Raw genomic sequence first — 20,694 nt, 5'->3', positions numbered from 1 at the left:
TTGAATTTAGATTTTCAGATAATTTGATTTCTTAAAACCTCTTGATGAAAAGAATTTTAATAAAGTTTCTGACTGTTTTGATTCTAAAAGTTCACTGCTCTCTTTTATCCTTAATTTGAGACAATCTGGCTTCTACTCCCCTTTCACTATATTATTTTTTACTAAAATAACTAATCATTTTTAAATGACTAATCCAGTAGGAATATTCAAGACATTATCTTTTCTCATCTCTATATTCAGTGATGCTTATTTCCTTCTCCTCCAAACTTTTTTTTCTTCACAGTAAAGTTGTTTTTCCCCCATCCCTTGGCTGATCTGCCATTGGACATCTTTTCTCCTCATTACTACTATATTTCACATGCTTTCTAGCCATTGCCATTTATGATTTTAGTTAACCTCAGATGGCTCTCAAGTGTGCATGCTCAACTTGGAACTTTTCTCTATACTTAAGGTTCAGGTATATTACTGTTTGACAGACTTTTCTAGGCACATTTTCAACAAATACAAAATTAGATGCTTTATATTTTTTTTTAAATTGTTCTTTCTGTCTTTCCTTTCTCGGTAAATTTCAAAATCCTAAGTGTTATTTTTGATTCTTGTATTCTTTTGCCATTTCTCCAAATATTTCCTCTTCTCTTCCCTTGGATTTCAAGCATATTTAGTAATAATAGGCATATTTAGTAGTAATAATTATAATAATCTTCTCCTAGTTTTCAGGCCTATCTTTGACCTTTTAAATAACATCTCTACTCTAAAACCAATGTAATCTTTTTAAATGCTATCTGATTATATTTTCCCCTTCTTGAAATTCTTCAGTGTCACCCAAGACCTAGGGAACCAAACTTGTCTACTGAAGCATGCATCACATTGAACTAGATAATTTATGAAGCCCTGGAATCAGCATTATGAAAATTTGTTTGGGTTATTTCAATTTCAGCCAAATTTTAGCTTTGTTCATTGTAAGTTTCATATACTTGGCATTTTATACAAATGCCAAAGGAGCAGATTGTATCTGATATACTCTTTTTCTCCTCTAGTTTCATTCTTCCTCTACAAACTTATTTTTTTTTTTTAGTTCTACCATTTCTGAACACTGTACCCTGGTTTTTGGTTTTTATATTTTTTATTTTGAGAAGGGTCTTAAGAGTCTTGCTAAGTTGTCCAGGCAGACCTCAAACTTGTGGAACTCCTGCCTCGGCCTTTTGAGTAGCTGGGATTACAGGTGTACACCACTGTGCCAGGTTCATTTTTTGATGCTTTTGTTGGACATACTGTCTCAAATCCCCTTGCCACCCTTAATCACTTGGGCATTTTATTTATTGTTCTAATATTAATTTGTATCAAACATACCTTAATTTCTCCATGGAATTATTTTTAAATAGTCATCGTTTCTTTTGTATATTTCTATACACCATTTTGAAGTATTTATTTCATTGTATTTTATTTGTTTACCTTTTTTTTATTTTTTAGTTGTAGCTGGACACAATATCTTTATTTATTTATTTTTATGTGGTGCTGAGGATCAAACCCAGGGCCTTGTACATGCTAGGCGAGTACTCTACCGCTGAGCCACAATCCCAGCCCTTAATTTTTACCTTTTTATCTCTACCACACTGTACATTCCTTGAGTGAAGAGATATTTTCACGTTAGTGCTGATAACAGTACCTGGTACTTTATAAGCATACCGAAGTGAATTTCAGATAAATAAATATACATTAGCACTTCAGCTTCAAAAAAAGTGTCTACCAAAAATACTGTGTTAGAAATCATCCTAGAAATTTAAGCACCTTGGAAACACTGTGAGGTAGTAAGTTCTTATCAAACTTTGTAGATAAGGAACAGGCTCAGGAAAGCCAGGTCATATGCCCAAGGTGCTATAAACTGAGTGAGAACTTCCAGAATGGCCACCTTCTAGACTTACCAGGGAACTCAAAATGAAAATCCTTAAAGAGCTTAAAAAAAGAAAGCAACAGCAGCATAAGCTTCAGCTGTCCTGACTACTGGAGCTCCTGTTCTGGTAAGACTGTGACATCCTCACACCAGGAGAACAGGCCTCAGGCATTGAGACAACTGGCACTGTGATAACCAGCTATATACCTGAGACAAGTCACTTCGCTGCTATGGTACTGGAGGCACCATGGATTGTAATAAATTTAATATACCCTTCCAATACTCTTCTTTTTCTTCTTTTAGTTTTTTTTTTAAATTTATCTATACTAACTTCTGGGTAATTGTTTTGCTAGTATTTTTATTCAACTTAATATAAATAGGTTATATGTTTTGCCCAAAAGAAAAAAATTCAAGCAATAGAAAAAAGAATGTGAAAAGTAAGTTCTGCTAATGACATGAGACTGCAACTAAACTTCTATGTACTACTACCATAATGTTTGTTTTAGTTTGCTAATAATACTTTCTGTATAACCAATATAACAACCAAAGGAACAGAAGCATTAATAAATCTATACTTAGAAAATTAATGTACGTTTGATTTGTAGGCTTGTGAATCAAAGACTTCTAGAAGTACAGTCACAAGTTGAAGAACTGCAGAAATCTTTACAAGATCAAGGCTCAAAAGCAGAAGATGTAAGTTTTAATATATACCAGCCATAGTCCAAAAGTTTCACAAAGTTGAGAAAAGTTGTATACCTTATGTTTTTTCTCAAAATAATTTAGCAGTATATTGGTTATGGAAAAGAAACTGTTACTCTTTTTACTAACTTTTCTTATGAAAAAGACTAGATAGTACTTAATTATCTGTTTCAGATTTACTCTGCTGAGAATTAGTTTATTTTTAGTTAACAAATAAGGAATTAATTGAGACTTTGTTTTAAATGTGCTCAATTCAGCATTCAGATGTCAAGAATAGGGTTTTTCCCTCTTGTCAATATATGTATATATATTTTTTTCAAGTAAAAATTTTAATGTAAATTAGATATGGAAGAAAATAATGCCATCCCTAGAAGTCCATTTTCCCTGAATTTGTGAATCCCTCCTACCTCTTTTAAGATAGGATAGTACCCTGTTGCCTGTGATGAACTTGCAATCCTATCCTCCTGCTTCAGATTCCAGAGGATCTGGGATTACAGGTGTGCACCACTGATCCCACTTTAAATATTCCTTTAGCATTCTGCATATTGAATCTCTCTGCCTACATAATTGACACATTTCCTATTGAATATGTGTTGAGCCAAAAAGGATGTCTTTCTTCACCTCCTCATGTTAACTGTATATCACAGTGCTTCAGTAACACACAGTAGTTAATTATTCTCTAGAAAAAGCAGAGCTATAGCTGGGTGTAGTAGCATATGCCTGTAATTCTAGTCACCCAGGAGGCTAAGACAGGAGGATTGCAAGTTCAAAGCCAGACTTAGCAACTTAGCAAGACCCTGTCTCAAAATTAAAATAAAAAGTGCAGAGGATGTAGTTCAGTGGTAAAGTGCCCCTGGGTTTAATCCCCAATACCAAAGAAAAGAAAAAAGAGAGAAAGAAACACTGAATAGATTATAATTGGCAAGTCTTTTCCATTTAATGAGAAGTATGCAATAGAGCTAAGGCTTGTAAAGTATTAAAAAAAAAAACAGTATTAAGAGGAAAACTAAATTTTATTTATTTAATTGGTCTTTGCTTCAGCCAGCTGTTTTGTTTCTTTTTTTTTTCCTGTTACCAGTGTTATTTGCTGTAATTTCTAGTCTTGAATATATACTTGATTGTTTCCAGTCATTTTGGGGGATCAATTCAAAAGTATAGATTCAGCCACTCACCCTTATTAACATAAGAGGGTATTAAAACAAAAGGAATCAAAGAGAGGGAGTTAAGTAAATACTTAAAATCTGAGAATACTAAGTATTGAATGCTCCAGAGGGACTTAATCAGTTTCTCTATATACACCTAGTTTAGACTGACAACATATGCCCTTCTTTCTAATTAGTGATTTTAGTTTATTCCTCAACTATTGTCTTGGTGTAGTCATCTTTGTTTCCCAAATTGATTTCCAACTTCTTTTATTGTCACTAGTGTTTAAATTATAGCTTTATCAAAATGGAACTAGTTTGAAATGTCATACTTACTGAAGTGGGGTATGTGGGGGATTGAACCCAGCACTGTGCCACTGAGCTCTAACCCCAGCCCAATGTCATGCTTTTAAAAGAGGTATGTTTTTATCCAGAATGCTAGATCACAAATTGCAAACCATTAGTGTACTAAAACAGTATTGAGCCTAATTAAGAAATCTTTGAAATGAACCACAGGTTGTAACATTTTCTATTCATTGACATCTCTAGGTCTCTTAAACTGGGACAAATGTAAATTTTTTTCTGGTCTCTAAAACTTAAAGGAGACTTTTCTGTATTTTTATTTTGGTAGGGAGAAGAAGGGCCTGTCATAAACAAAGTAAATTTGGTGAACTATCAGTATCAGCTAAACTTTAGTGTTCTGATGATGACCATTGTAAACCATAAGTAAGGGAGTTTATTGTTTAAAAATAACTTGGCATAGCCTGGTTAGGTATCACTGTGATAATCAAATCTAATTAAATATGCTGTGGGCCATTACTTTAAGAGAACATATTTCAGAATTGAAATGCCAGCCCTACCAAATACTATTTGCATAAATTGATTGATTGATTGATTGATTGATTTGACTGCCTAATGAGATGTCTTGCTTTAAATTAAGGAAAAATTTCCTCTAAGCTCTCTTCTGTGTGTAGAAAAGATTCAAATGGAAAACTATTTCTGTTTTAAAACTCTGCCTTCAAATGGCTTGGAGAAATAAAGAGTATGTGATACTTTGCCCCTGTACACTTGATGTTTTGCCTTATATTTCTCTTCACTAACTCACAGTGTTGCATCTCAGGAATGTGTATCACATAGAGCAACCTGCCAGATGGAATTGGTCCCCTCTGAGGAACAACAGCATAGTTTCCGCCTGTTTCTGTTATCACAAACACAGTTCTTTCATGTGACCTTAAGTCAGAGTAGGATGGTTTGCATATTTTTATTATTATTTTTATGTCATTTGTTTTTAGCATGGAAGCAGAAAAACATTGTTATATCCAGTCATATGGATAATTTGAGCTAGCCACAGTATATAAAACTCCAGAGAACAAGACAGGATGAGGAGAACATAGAAGAAAGAAAAATGTACATTTCTGAAAAAAAAATTCATATCTTTTACTTCTGTTCATGAATTACTAAATCGTTCCTTCTATTGGCTGCTGTGTTTGCTTCATACTAATATGTCCTCTCTGTCTCTTGGCATGGTTTCTGCTCAAGGCTATTGTAAGTATGGCTTCCTGTTCATTTCTATATATTGAGCAGTTTTTAGATTTATAACTGTTATTCAACATCATAGTTGATGTTAAAATTTTAAATAAAGGCAATTTTATGCAAAATGGATATACCAATATTACTTGCCTTATGTGTTTATATCCTTTATAGTTAAGATACTTACAGGATATCCAGATCTTAAAAGTCAAATCATAGAGAAATCTACCTTTATTTTCCCCCCATCATTCCTGCTGTGGCCATTATTATAATCAATTCATTTATATAAATTATTTTGACACCAGCATCCTAATGCAGTCTGGCCTCCTCCTGCCATACATTTGGATAGTAACAGTCTTCAATTTGGAAAGGTACTTTGCATAGAAGACATAAAAGGAAAGGAGATGCATGGATTGGGGGGTCTTATAGACCTGGATTTTAATTTTGGATCTGTTAATTGAAATCTTCTAAATATTCTTCAGCCTCATTTTCTTCAACTTTAAGATGGGGCTAATATTATAATGTTGCGAGGTTTACATAAGATAGTTGTATGTGACATACTTTAGTGCAGTGCCTGGTGTATTGACCACCTATTATTTTATTATCTGTTATCTCAGTTCAAATTAGTTTTGCTAGAGTCTAATCAAAACATAATTAGAAAATTTAAAGTTGAGGTTTTTTTAAAAGAATTTAACTTTTATTACTCTTTACTAGAGAGAACAAGTAAAAATCAAAATGCTAATAGGATTGTTGTCTGTGTTTTTGAGGGATGCAGTGATACGAGACATACTGAGAAAAGAAGTGCATTTAAAATGTTCCTAAGTTGTATTAAAATGGACTTGAATAAACAATTATGGTGACCAATATTAAATAATGCAATTGAAAATTGAAGAACTTAGTGTAAGGGATTGTTCTTTCCTCATTGCTACTGTTGATCAATTTGAATAACTTGTTTAATAAGCCTGTATTAATTGGATTTGGCTGAATTAATTATATAATCATTTATCTTGAAATGTTTTATAAAATTCGTTATTAATATATAATCTTATTAGTGCTTAATTATGAAACTTGGTGATTTTTCGTTGTTTATTTTTAGGTCAATTTTTATCTCCAGCTTTTCAGGCGACTTTTTTTTTTTTTTTTTAAAGAGAAGAGAGAGACCTTTAAAAAAAAAATACAAAAGCTGAATTCTCCAACATATTTAAATCTGTACATACTATCATCCTTTATACTTCTCATACCAATGCATAAATTATATGCGGCCTCTGCATATTCACAAGTCAGAAAGTATGGGAATTGATCAGAGACTTCATTGTGGTACAAGGGAAACAATATAACAGATAAAAAGTTATTGGGAAAGATCTTATTATTAAAGTCCTACCTGTATATTGAATCAGTCAGGAGTATTAGTAGTCATTTACTTGACTGCAGATAGGGGATTCAGATACAGTTTCTGGGTGTTTATACTTACTGTTATCACATATTGTTTTTCTCTCTTTATTAAACAGAATTAAACTGTGGCATATTATGTTTTGAGCTCTCTTGGTCAAAGAAATTACTGAGGATTCACTCAAAGTTAGTTACTACTGTTAATTTTTTAAAAATAATTTGTTAAAGTACTACACTAATTTTTATTTTCATTTTCAGTCAGTTCTTCTAAAAAAGAAGCTTGAGGAACATCTGTAAGTATAAATGCTATTGTAATTCATTATATTGTGGGACAGAAGTACTTCGTTTTGGGGGATGCAGAAGTTCTAGACAATAGCACAAGTGATCCTTGAAGATATAGAAAATTCTTTTAACAACACGTTAGTAGTGTTTACAAGTTTATCTCCACCCAGATCCTCAAGTCAAAATAGTGACTGCATTAGAACTGTTTTCATCTATGAGACTTAAGCCTTTTATAGTTTCATTATGATATTTACAATCATAATTTGGAGTATGAGACACTAAATCAAGGGTCAGAACACTTTTCTGTGAATGGCAAGATAGCAATTACCTTAGGCTGTGTAAGTCCTGGTCTCTTGTCATAGCCACTCAGCTATGTGTTTATAACTTGAAAGCAGCCATGGACAATACTTAACCAGTGGTTGTGACTGTGCTCCAATAAAACTTCATACATAAAGAGAGGTAGCCAGCTGAGTTCAGGCCAAAGGCTGCAGTTTTTACTTCTGAAGTATGACCAGCCAAATATTTCTTTTTAAGTAAATTTTTTGAAGTCTAAAACTTGACATTATATCTAAGTAGGTCTCCTCCCTACCCGCTCTCAAGTACCATAGATAGTACTTGAGTGGTAACACTGAGCTATATCCCCAGCCCCTCCCCCTTTTTACTTTTTTGAAGCTGGCCTAGAACTTGCAGTCCTCCTGCCTCAGCTTCCCAAGTCACTGGTATTATAGATGTGCACTGCAGCACTTGGCTTCTAAGTAGGACTTTTTAATCTAAAAGAAGAATAAATGTTAAAATATTAACATTTTGTTTTCTCATACAGAAGAAATCTTCATCCAGATTTATCTGAGATTGGCCATGTTAGGGATATTTCATAATATTTCTTATACCCAGAAACAACTTTAATCCTTTCTAACAAAACGCCTTACAAACATTGAATATAGGGTGACCATGAATTGGTAGCCTATTGGAGTATTACAATGTTTCACTATGCTAAACTGGATGTCCAGAATGACAGAGATACTTTTCTACTATGATTGGAAAGAAAGTCTGTTGTCTGGAAATTTAGCTCATGTTACCCCAATTTTGGTTTGTTTTAGTGTGGGATACTCTTAGCAACTGAGATTTGTTAGAAAGTCTAAGAATAGGCAGATTTATAATGACTAGAAGAACAAAAAAAAAGTTACTTCTCAGCCTTTGTAAGATTACCTATAATGAGAATTTAGTACTAGATTTTTTTTTTAATTCCTCTTCCTTTATGGCTAAAACTGGAATACCTAATCAGTTCATAAAACTAGTCTCTAATCATTGTTCTGCATTCATTCATTTATGAAGTAAAAAACTTCATCAGAAAGGATGTATTAGAAGAAAAAAAAAGAAAGAATGTATTAGTGAAAATGGCTGCCATAAAAAATTAGTGCAAACTGAATGGATTAAAACAACAAAAATTTATTTCTCACAGTTTACAGAGACTACACATATGAAGTCAGGGTTGTCAGCAGATTGGTTCCTTCAAGAGGTTCTAAGGGGGGAATCTCTTCCTTGCCTGTCTTCTAGCTACTCATAGCTATCCTTGGTGCTCCTTAGGTTGTGGATATATCACTTTAATTTCTCTCTGCATAGGACACTCTCTTCTCTGTAGTTTGTCTCTGTAATTCCCTCATCCTGAGGGGAATACCCTCCAAGACCTCTAGTGAATGACTGAAACTGCAAATAGTTCTGGTATTATTTTTAAAATATATACATGTATATATTATTTTTTTAAAAAATATACATACCTATGATAAGTTTAATTAGTAAATTAGGCCCAATAAGAAGTTAACAACAATATTGAATAATAAAATAGAACAATTATATCATTATACTGTTGCAGTTTCAGTGGATCTAATAATCAAGATGGTTACCAAGTGACTAATAGCTGGATATCATATACAGTGTGGATACACTGGACAAAGTGACAATTCACTTGCCAGGCAGGACATAGCAGGACCACTACTCAGTACAACATGTAGTTTAAAACATAAATTTTCCATTTAATACTTTCATACTACAGTTGACCTTAGGAAACTGAAATCACAGAAAGCAAAACCACAGAGGAGGAGGGATTATGGTATGTTTGTCTTTACATAATCCCCCTATAAGGACACTGAGGATTCAACTTAGGGCCCACTCTCATTCAATATGACCCTCTCCTTAACTAATTAAGTCTACTAAAAGCCAGTTTCGAAATAATATAACATTCACAGTAGTAGGCATTAGAACTTCAGCTTATCTTTTTGGGTAAAACAGTTCAACGCACCACAAGGCCTCAGTGTGTGTCAAAAGATAGTCCATGTCGTACAATTAAAAACTACAGTAGAGACCATTTTAAACACCAAATCAAATTAGTGAAAATTTTTAGATTAGATATAGTATTGCTAAAGATACTAAGCAATGATAATTCTCATTCACTCCTATAGGAGTGCTCATTAGTCACTTGGTAAACTTGAACGTGTACTTAGTCTTTGACATCAGTTCCACTATATACATAACATTCTATATATACATGTATATTCTATATATACATACATTCCTAGATATGATGTTGTCCATGTGTATCAGGAGACATGTAGATGAAAATTATGGAAGAATAAATATTACTTGTATTCACAGAAAAGTAGAAACAATACAAATGTCCACCAATTGGAAAATTATAAAATGAGATATATTCAAACAATAGAATAGTGTTAGAGCAGTAAAAAGGTGTAAACTGGGGCTGACATCAACTCAGTAAAATCTCAGTAAAAGGTCTAAAAATTCAAAACAATATATGATTAATGTTTAAAGTAAAAAAATGACCAAAATAAGCAATATGTTGCTTAGGACTATCACAAAGGCAATAAAACCATAATGAAAATAATGAGAGTGATTACAATTCTGGACTTTGGTTACCTCTGGAAAGGAAATAAAGTGCACATGACTTCTAAGGGTTTTGGATGATTTTTGGTTATTAACCTGATAACAGTTCACTGAGCTTAGTTTTAGTTTTTTAATTCTTTAAATGGTGCATATTTTTATTGTATATGATGTAGCTTCAAAAAGCTGTTCATTGAAAAAGAAAAGCTTTATTAAAGTATTGTGTGTGGAAAATATCAGAAATAGTCATAACAAAATACACAGTTTTTATCAGTGATTTTCTGTGTCTTCCAATTTTTGCAGCCTTTTTTTTCCTATTCATATTACATAGTGCCATAAATACTATAAAGGGAGAATTACACGTGGTCTACAAATATATACAAATACTAGGTAAAAAACTTGCTTTTTGTGTTAATTCTTTTGTACTAGAATATAACCTATATATAGTGAAATATACATATACTAAGATCCTAAGTGTACAGTTTGAAAAATGTTTATATACAGGTGAGGATAATTCTTATCAATATATAGAATGCTTCCAACCACCTAAGAATTTACTGCATTCTCTCTCTGTTGATTGGTTACATTAACAAACAAGCCATAATGCTGATCTTTATCACCTTCTTTAGGTTTTTTGTTTGGTTTGGTTTTGGTTTGTTTTTTTTGTTGGTTTGTTTGTTTTGTAGTTCTGGGATTAAACCCAGGGCTTCTACCACTGAACTACATCCCAGGCCTTTATATTTTATTTTGAGACAGGGTCTCTGTGAGTTGCCCAGGCTGTCCTCAGATTTAAAATATTCCTGCCTCAGCCTTCCAAGTTTCTGGGATTACAGACATGTGCTACTATACTCAGCCCTTTCATTAGTTTTGACACCTGTGAATTTCACAAAAATGACATGATGCAGTATTAACCTTAGACGCCTTGACGTCCTTTGTTTATTATTGTTCTGTGAGATCTATTCATATGATTTCATTCTTTTCTATTGTGTGTAGCATTCTTTCTGTTAATCCTTATTTTTGGAAATTCACTTTTTTTATAATAAGATTTTTCATTGCAAAATCACTGCAAATTTTAAGTTAATTTTTTCAATATCGTATTCCTAGAAAAATAAAGCTCTTTATCCTCTTATACACATTTTTGTAAAACAAATGATTATTTTAAATGAAAAAAGGAATTTTTTATTTTACTTTTTACTGAGTTGTAAGATATTAATTCATGTTGTTTAATCTTTTCATCTTTGTTTCCTAGCACTTGTGAGCAATGCAAGTATATTACAAGTATAAAGAATATAAATCTTTAAAGCAAATAAACACAGAAACAGTAATAGTTTATACAGTGTCACATATTTTGTTGCAGAGAGAAGCTTCATGAAGCTAATAATGAATTGCAAAAGAAGAGAGCCATTATTGAAGATCTTGAGCCAAGATTTAACAATAGCTGTGAGTTTTTTCTAATTAACTTCACCCATATACTACCCCAGTGATACTGAGTTTTTATAACTTGTTTCTTTTATAAATAGGCTGTATTACCTATTCTTGCAATTAAATAATTTCCCCTATTTATAGAAAGATTATGTCAACTTTACTTCCTAAATTACTAATTATACTTTTTTCTTTATGATATATATATTTATTCTAAGTAGTTATTAATGATGTTAGAATGCATTTTGACACATCATACATAAATGGAGTATAGCTTCTCATTTGTCTGGTTGTACATGTGGTGTAGTTACACAGGTCATGTAATCCGTATGCACATAGGGTAATAATGTTTGATTCATTCTACTATCATTCCCACCCCAACTACTTTTGAACTTTTCCTTAACTAAGTATTCTAATGAATATTAGGTAAAGTTGAAAATTTTTATTGAGTGCAGTTGCATGTAAGTTAGCCAAACTTGTGCTTTCATTGATATATTTACATATAGATAGCTTGTCTTTATTCTTTTTTATGGAGGTGAGAGGACATTTACTTTTTCTTTTCTTTTTTTGATCTTTTTAAATTTTAATTTGTTACATATGATAGCAGAATGCATTACAATTCATATTACACATATAGAGCATAATTTTTCATATCAATGGTTGTATACAAAGTAGAGTCACTGCATTTGTGTCTTCATACATGTACCTAGAGTAATGATGTCCATCTCATTCCACCATCTTTCCTAACCCATGTCCCCTCCCTTTCCCTCCCTCCTCTTTGCCCTATTAGTTCATCTAATTCTTCCATTCCCTCCCCCCACAAACCACATTGTGAATCAGCATCCTTAAATCAGAAAACATTCAGCATTTGATTCTTTGCTTTTTAAAAAAAGTAAAATCATCATATTTATTCTTTCATGTCTGGCTTATTTCATATTATGTTGTCTTCATGTTGTAGCTTGTATCAGAATTAGGCTATTATTACATAGTATGAATATACCAAGTTTTGTTTATTCATTCATCCATCAATGGGCACTTTTTGATTTATGCACTACCATACTGGAGTTCTTGTTTATTTACAAGAAAAGCTTTTTGAAACTAGGAATGGAACCACCATATGACACGGCTATCCCACTTTTTGATGTTTATTCAAAAGAGATAAAATCATGGGGTTGGGGGAGTGGCTCAGCAGTAGAATGCTTGCCTAGCATGTGCGAGGCCCTGGGTTCGATCCTCAGCACCACATAAAAATAAAGGTATTGTGTACAACTAAAAAATAAATATTAAAAAATTTTTAAAAAGATAAAATCAGCTTATCATAGTGCTATAGCCACATACAGCAGTATAATATATACAATATATGTACATGTATAGCAGTACAATTCACAACAGCCAAATTATGGAATCAGCCCAGATGCCTATCAATAGATTAATGGATTAACAAAATGTGGCATATATACATAATGGAGTTTTACTCAGCCATAAAGAAGAATATGGAAGCTAGAATAAAATGAGGGAAAGAAGGTGGGGATGAGGGGGTGACCAGATCAAATGTCATAAAGACATAGGGAAAATCAGTTGAGTAGAAGAAGGAGATCAAAGGGGAAGGAGAAGGGATATGAAAAGGGAGGAAATGCGAAATGAATTTAACAAAATTATTTATTTGCATATATAAATATACCACAAGAAATTTCAACTTTAATATATGTAGAAAGCAAAGTAATGATTGAAAGATCAGAAGTGTAGAGGAAATTCTAAGCATGGGTGATTTGGTCAAAATGAACCTCACAACTGTAGTGTGCTAATAAAAAATAAAAGCATGGCTAGGGTTGTGGCTCAGCAGTAGAGCCCTCGCCTAGCACATACGAGGCCCTGGGTTCAATCCTAAGCACCACATAAAAATAAATAAATAAAATAAAGGTATTGTCCAACTACAACTAAAAAATAAATAAATAAAATCTTTCTGAGATTTATTTACATATGTGTGTACGCACACACACATCTATATATGATATGTGTATGGATTTTTTTTAAAGAAAATCATGTATAAGCATAGACTAAACAGTTCCTCAAAGTTACTAGTTATTAACTTATCCATTAAAATATTTTTAAAGTTGTTATAATCTAAACTTTTTCCCCCCATCTCATCTGCAGCCTTAAAAATTGAAGAATTACAAGAAGCATTACGGAAGAAAGAAGAGGAAATGAAGCAAATGGAAGAACGATATAAAAAATATTTAGAGAAAGCCAAAAGTGTAAGTACTTTTTGATCATGATTCTCTGAAATCTTCAAATATAGTAAAGTATGCTGACTGGTCACATAGAGTTATCAGAACAAAATCTTTTATCAAAGAGCCTGACCAAGAAGTAATGATCAAAATATTTCATTCCACAGATTAATTACTAATTATCAAGAAGAAATGTGCCTTATGTAGGAAAGAAATAACAGTCACTATCTTAAACAATTTTCAAAACTAAGAATACATGGTGGGCTGGGGTTGTGGCTTGGTGTGTAAGGCACTGGGTTCGATCCTCAGCACCACATAAAAATAAATAAAAGGTATTGTGTTCATCCACAACTAAAATATATATATTCTATGTATTTTTGTATTTTAAATAAAAAGAACACTTGGTGCTACATCCAATCTTTGGTGCATACTGATAATGTATCATTGTCCATAATGTTTAACTAGAACCTAAGCAGTCTTCTAGACCTCCAGCATAGAGGAAAGTAGTTATCAAAACAAGCTAAATAACATTACCATTGGGTAAATCTAGAATTGGGGATAAAAGTCAGTGTCATGAAAGACAAAAACATGCAGTGGAGTGTAAGAGGCTGTTCTGATTTTAAAACCCTGCAGAACTTCCAGGTGCGGTGCAGTAATCTTTGGATCCTGGATTGGGAGCAGATGAGTCACTTTTAAGGGACATTTTGGATACAGTATGGAAATGTGTATTGTGATCAACAGTAACAGTCTTATAGAATTGTTAATTTTCTTAGATGATAATACTATTGTGATCATGTAGGATGATATCCTTAATCTAAAGATATGTACATTGAGTATTTATTTTGATTTTTTTTTTTATATTTGCTTTTTTAGATGTTACAGTCACTTAAAACTTTTACATTTTTCTTTTAATACATTTTGCAGGTTATCCGTACTTTAGATCCTAAACAGAATCAAGGAGCAGCACCAGAAATACAAGCTCTTAAAAATCAACTGCAGGAAAGAGACCGACTATTTCACTCATTGGAGGTAGTCCTGTACTGTGCAATAAAAAGCTGATTTTTGGGGGGTGGGGCTGGGGTTGTGACTCATCAGTAGAGCTCTTGCCTAGCACATGTGGGGCCCTGGGTTCTGTCCTCAGCACCACATATAAATAAACAAAATTAAGGTATTGTGTCCACCTACAACTAAAAAAAATGTATTTATAAAAAAAGAGCTGATTTTTTAAATTATTTTCTGGAAGTGTGCAATTGTGTCTGTGGATTTAGACAATTAATTGTAAGTATTCTATTTATATTGAATTATTTTATATCTTTACATGTTTACCTATGCTTGTGCTTCAGAAAGAATACGAGAAAACAAAGAGTCAAAGAGAGATGGAGGAGAAATGTATTGTCAGTGCCTGGTACAATATGGTAAGAAAATAGCATCTCAGAACATAACTCAAGAGTTTCATGAATATGTAATATTTTTTACAAGCTTTTACCATAGAAGTAATTCTACCAAAATAATCTGAAAGTAATTGCAATGCTAACACACACTAACAACATCATTGCTGAACTTAGGATTGAAAAGCAAATATGGTAACCACCAAAAACTGGGTTAGAACATTTTGAAAACATAATTTTGTCTAGGAAATAGAAAGATAAATGTCAGTTTAATTTCTGTTCATCCAAAGCACTTATTATAGGAAAAGGAATATTAATAATATCTAAACACAGATGCACTAATTCTTGTTTTGTGCTATTTTGGTACCTTTGCAGGATGATGCCTACATTAAGAATAGCTTTTCTCAAAGGGCTTAGAGAGTGTTCACTGCAGTGCCAGTCTCTGAACCACTAAAAGTTTTGAAACTGAATATTACATCACCACATACACATACATACCTTTAACTATATTGCAGAGGAAAAGAAATACTCACCATCATCTGATCTAGATATGAATAGCTATGGATTTTACATAATTCAGGACTTTTTCCTACATTTTTTCCCCCAAGTATTTTTTTTTTTTAAAGAGAGAGTGAGAGAGGAGAGAGAGAGAGAGAGAGAGAGAATTTTTAATATTTATTTTTTAGTTATCGGCAGACACAACATCTTTGTTTGTATGTGGTGCTGAGGATCGAACCCGGGCCGCACGCATGCCAGGCGAGCGCGCTACCGCTTGAGCCACATCCCCAGCCCCCCCCAAGTATTTTTGTCTTCCTTTTCTTTTTAAAAGAAGAAATCAGCAACTGAAGAGACTGAGACAGGAAGATCACAAGTTCAAGGCCAGCCTCAGCAACTTAGCAAGGCCCTCTGCACTTACCGAGACCCTGTCTCAAATTTTTAAAAAGATAAAATTTTTTGAAAAAGCTGGGAATGTAGCTCAGTGGTAAAGTACCCTGGGCTAAATTCCCAGAACAACAACAACAACAAAAAAAAGAATACAAAGAAATCATTTTGGATTTAGAATATCATTATTAACAAATATAGATTCCTCAAAATGTAAATTTTAAAAAAGAAGCTAGAAGGGCTGAGGATGTGACTCAGTGGTTGAGTGGCCTTGGGTTCTATCCCCAGTACCAAAAAATAACAACAAAAAAGCTAGGTAGTGGCTCATACCTATAATCTCAGCTATTTGGGAGGCTGAGACAAGAGGATCCCAAGTTCAAGGTCAGGTTGGGAACCCTATCTCAAAATTAAATTAAATTAAAAGGGCTAGAGCTGAGCATAATGGCACATGCCTGTAATTCAGCACCCTAGGAAGCTAAGGCAGGAGGATCTCAAATTCAAGGCTAGCCTTAGCAATTCAGCAAGACTTTTAACAATTTAGCAGGACCCTGTCTCAAAAAGAACTGGGAATGTAGCCCATTGGTAAAGTACCCCTGGGTTCAATCCCTGGTACCAAAATAATAACAGTAAAATCAAAAGGTTTAGAAATATAGCTCAGTGGTAGACTGCTTGTGTAAGGCCCTGTGTCCAATCCTCAATATCACAAAAAAAAACAAAAACAATAAGCAGATTCTCTGGGAATTAATCCTAACTTTCACTGTTCTGTCTCTTTGTGTTCTCCGAAACTTAGTTAGTATTCTCAATTTCTGCACCTCAATGCTCATTAGTAATTTCATAATTATAATTGATTTTTGCAACTCCACATATTGTTTCTTATTGACCCAGATTTATTTAATCTGTGACATGGCACTAAAGAATAGGCCTAGGTTTTTTTTAACTCTTCAGAGAATAAAAGAGAACTCCAAATAGAGTTAACAAAGTTATGTTCAGATATAATAACCAGTAACAGCATCATACTTACATTCAGAAAGTCTTGCATCTCAGGCTACTTAAATGGAAATGAAGATGGTGAATGCTAGTATTAAGTAACTCAATAACTTTGTGATGGATACTGAGGTCTACAACATGTGTGAAGAATTTGAATAAATTGCTTGAAATGTGAAAGTGAAAATTTTAGAGTATTTTAAATAAAGTGTAACTAAGCATAGGAAGCCAAAATTAATCAATTAAAGATTGTCAATAGATCTTGTCAATTTTATTCAAATTTTTAAATGTTTTGATTTCAAGTTGAGTTTAAAAATGTAGAGTGTGTGTGTGTGTGTGTGTCTGGGAAAATGTGCTATATGTTTGGGTATATATCATAGACTAAAATTATATTTAAAATGCAAAGCCACAATCAGCATTTTTCCTAGAAGCTAAACTAGTAATAGGAAAACTTATCTTCTAGTCTTCTGTCTTCTGTGCATTGTTATTTCTTCCTTGTTGTCAAACTACTTATTCCTATCAGTTTTCCTATATCTAATCATTGGTAAGATTAACCAACAGCTCTTTGTTCTTAAGGTTTTTTTGGCTGGGGTTCTTCATTTTGTTATTAGAGTCCTATGCCAGAGGCCTGACTCTGGAGGTCCTAACCAAATGGAAAAAGAATGGTGAAAAATAGGAAAGGAACTTTAATCCCAGGAAGATAAGGGAAATATTTCCAGTTCTGTCTTTGGTGGGTACTGACTTGAACTTTTAAACTATATAAACCAAGAGGACCAATAGTATGCATAGTCCACAAGTAGTCTTGGTGAAGTGGTGATCTGATTGATCATTACCTCAGGAGTGGTCAGGTGGGACCTTATTTGTGGCAGTAAGAAAGTTGCTGTTATCTGGGGGGATAGTTTGATTTATCACAAGGTGTTTATTAATCATGACTGTCATTTCTGAAATCCAAGAGGACTTATTCAAAGCAAAGGAGGCAGATGCAAAATGGAGGAAGAGATCCCAAGTTTTTCACATTTGCAGGCCCATGTGAAACGTCCATATTATAGTCAGTTTATAAAAATTATACCAACATTGCTTTTTTCCTATTTTTATTAATGCAGATCTGCCATTAGTAAAGTAGTACTATTATCATCATTGTTATTATTCCTCATTACGGGAGCATTCTGGAGGTCTCCTCCCTCCTTTTTAAGGTGCTTTGAGCCAGGCGATTGTGCCTTCTCTCTCTCCTCTAAGGTAGTAGGTGATACTTCTGTCTTCAAGAGAGACTCCCTTACTCTTGGTTGAGCCCTCTATTTTGGCTGTCAGGAACTTTTCTTAATTTGTTTTGGGAATACACATCTGCTTTGAAGTGAAGAAAAACAGCTTGGTGGTATGTATAATGCCTAGTGTGCCTTTCCATCTCAAGACATAAGTGCGTCTATGTTTTTCCTTTCTATAAAAGCTGTGTGATTTCCATAACCGATGTGAATCAACTGCTTCTAATCAGTTGTACTTTTTTTTCTTGGAAAATCACTTTAATTTGAAAGGGAAGTGTGATTGAATATGGGGAATGTATTCCAAAAATTTGTCTTCTCTATTGTTTTGGTAATTATAAATTCAGAAAATTAAGCCTTAATTTTTCCAAAAGAAGATTTCTACTTAATTGTCAGAACTAAAATGCCTCTGTAAGATTTTTAATCTATGAGTAAAATTAATATTCCTAATTCTTTATATTGCAATGTAATAAATTCTGCATGATGAAATTTTTTGTGTATGTGAGAGTATATTCCAATATTTTTTCATTGATTATTATGTTTTGTTTTTTTTTTATGTTATAGGGAATGACTCTGCACAAAAAGGCGGCTGAAGATAGACTAGCTAGTACAGGTTCAGGGCAGTCATTTCTAGCTAGGCAAAGACAAGCAACCAGCACAAGAAGATCTTATCCAGGCCATGTTCAACCAGCCACAGCAAGGTAGAAAAGTCTTATCATTAGAAATAAAAAGCAACCTGCATTGAAAGCATACTTCTGTTACATATAACGACATTTCAGGAAATTCAGCCAGCTTACTTTTTGTTTTTCTTCTAGGTCAATACTTAGTGTTTGTCATTTGAGGACTTTTCCTCTCTTAGATCTTTGTTTTAGTTTCTTTGTCCTTTATTTTGTAGTCTTTTAAGTTCCTTTTAATGTGCCAAAAATTTATAAATGTCCAATTAAAAGTGTTGTATAATAGTGTAATTCTTTTCTTTGTATGAAAATGTCCTCTTCCCCAATGGTGTAGGCTTTGTATGAATTAGATTTTCTTCCAATAATTGATATACAATTTATATTCTTTATTGTGCCTATGTGTTACCATGCTTTATAAGAATGTCTTTGTTTAAAGGGAATTAATCTTTTTATGATGTATTAATCTGTGTTTTCAATTGTTTTCCAAATGCACTTCAAATAACTTGCATATTTACTACACAAAATAGTTGGCAAGTGCACTTTTTGCAAAGACTTATACATTGGCCAAGGTGCTAATCAGATCTTACTTGAGGCACCTGGCAGAATTAAAAGAGAAAAATGAGTTTTCACATTGTTTTATAGGAAATTGAATTTGTTCAAAGATTTGGAGACAATTTTTAAATATGTAAAATTTCATTATTTCCTGCTATCTTGTTTGCTGGCAGAAATGAATGCATTGGTGAGGTTATTTTGGGAGAGATTAACAGAAGAAAAGAAATTCAGCAGTATATTATTTTTTTTCTTGCTTTGAAATATTTTAGGATCAGATTCTAACCATTGCTTGACTTTATACTCTCAATTGCTCTCCATATCTAAAAGATTTATTTTTCATATACTTACAAGTAATACGTAGCCTTACCTTCTGGGCAGTTTGTTGACTTGTGCCTCGTTTGTGTTACTTCTTCCTTTATATAAACTCTTATGTTTCTCAATAATTTCTAATACTTAACATCTTAAATACCATTCATTAAGATCAGTAAGTGACTTCTTGTATGTAATATTATCACAGGTCTCTTTACATTTTTTCTTAAATCTAACTACTAGTCCAGGAATTTGTTACTGAATAGGTTTTCTTGGATATTTGGTTGCCTCAAAGTGCTTACATTATAAACCACATTTTTTTACCTTGATGAATGACTGTCAAGTAATCATTGTAAAGCACTTTTATCTCTGTAAGGTGCTATATAAATGCAAGATAGCATTCATTTGAAAATGAAATGCCTTCTGTTTAACTTTTTCCACATTAACTTGTATAAGTATTTGGTCCCAAATTGTATTTGACTTCCCCTCCAGCCTTTTTTTTTTTTTTGCACCATAGCACATTTTTTAAAAGCAAAAATTTCTCAAATTAAATCAGGGTTTTTTTGTTTATTTGTTTTTAGACAGGTCACCTAATAGGAGAATATTATTTCATATACTCTGTATTTGGAAGTTCAGGTTTCATTTAATTCTGTGTATCAAGTACAAATAAGAAACATTCAATCAAGTTTGGTTAGGACTTCAGAAACTATATTCATGTCTTTAGTTTTTTAACCCTTCCTCTTTTAAAAGAAAGAGGACCTAGTTCAGAAATTATTCTTGAAGAAAGACATTAGGACATATACAGAAACAACACTGTGGCTTTTCGTTGTTGTTTTTTACATTATGTTCCTAAGTCTGAACATAGTTGAGTGCTTCTATCTAGGAAGACCATAAAGCAGCAAGAATCAGTAATAATGGAGAGAGCCATGTGAATAGAATGCATTGAGGGATTTCAGTCTAAGCAGCCTTGTTAATGGATTAAGCCCTTATTTTTTTTTTAAAAGACAGGGTCTTGCTATGTTACCGTGCTGGGCCTCTAACCCCTGGGCTCAAGTAATCCTTCTGCCTCATCCTCTAAAGTGGCTGATACTACAGGTGTGTGCACTGCTAATGTATCAGATTTTGGCAACAGAAGATTAAAAACTACTTAAGATGGTTTTTTAACCCTACCTTT

The 20,694-nt window shown here is 33.0% G+C and overlaps 1 protein-coding gene across 2 annotated transcripts in view; it reads left to right on the top strand.

Annotated features, from left to right (window-relative positions):
• The window catches only part of Hook3 (hook microtubule tethering protein 3), a 112,058-nt gene extending 92,514 nt beyond the window's left edge, over window positions 1-19,544 (top strand). For both annotated transcript variants that reach the window (XM_076852460.1, XM_076852462.1), the window contains 7 exons: window positions 2,497-2,584; window positions 6,910-6,944; window positions 11,183-11,265; window positions 13,402-13,502; window positions 14,400-14,504; window positions 14,819-14,890; window positions 18,550-19,544. In XM_076852460.1, coding sequence (XP_076708575.1) covers window positions 2,497-2,584; window positions 6,910-6,944; window positions 11,183-11,265; window positions 13,402-13,502; window positions 14,400-14,504; window positions 14,819-14,890; window positions 18,550-18,690 — 625 coding nt within the window. In that variant the 3' untranslated portion in view covers window positions 18,691-19,544. The remainder of the gene's footprint in view (window positions 1-2,496; window positions 2,585-6,909; window positions 6,945-11,182; window positions 11,266-13,401; window positions 13,503-14,399; window positions 14,505-14,818; window positions 14,891-18,549) is intronic.
• The last annotated feature ends 1,150 nt before the right edge of the window (window positions 19,545-20,694 follow it).

Source organism: Callospermophilus lateralis, chromosome 4 (assembly GCF_048772815.1).
Source record: "Callospermophilus lateralis isolate mCalLat2 chromosome 4, mCalLat2.hap1, whole genome shotgun sequence".
NCBI classification, from domain to species: Eukaryota; Metazoa; Chordata; class Mammalia; order Rodentia; family Sciuridae; genus Callospermophilus; species Callospermophilus lateralis.
The sequence above is the reverse complement of the archived record's forward strand: the minus strand, read 5'-3'. Positions and strand labels throughout refer to the sequence as shown.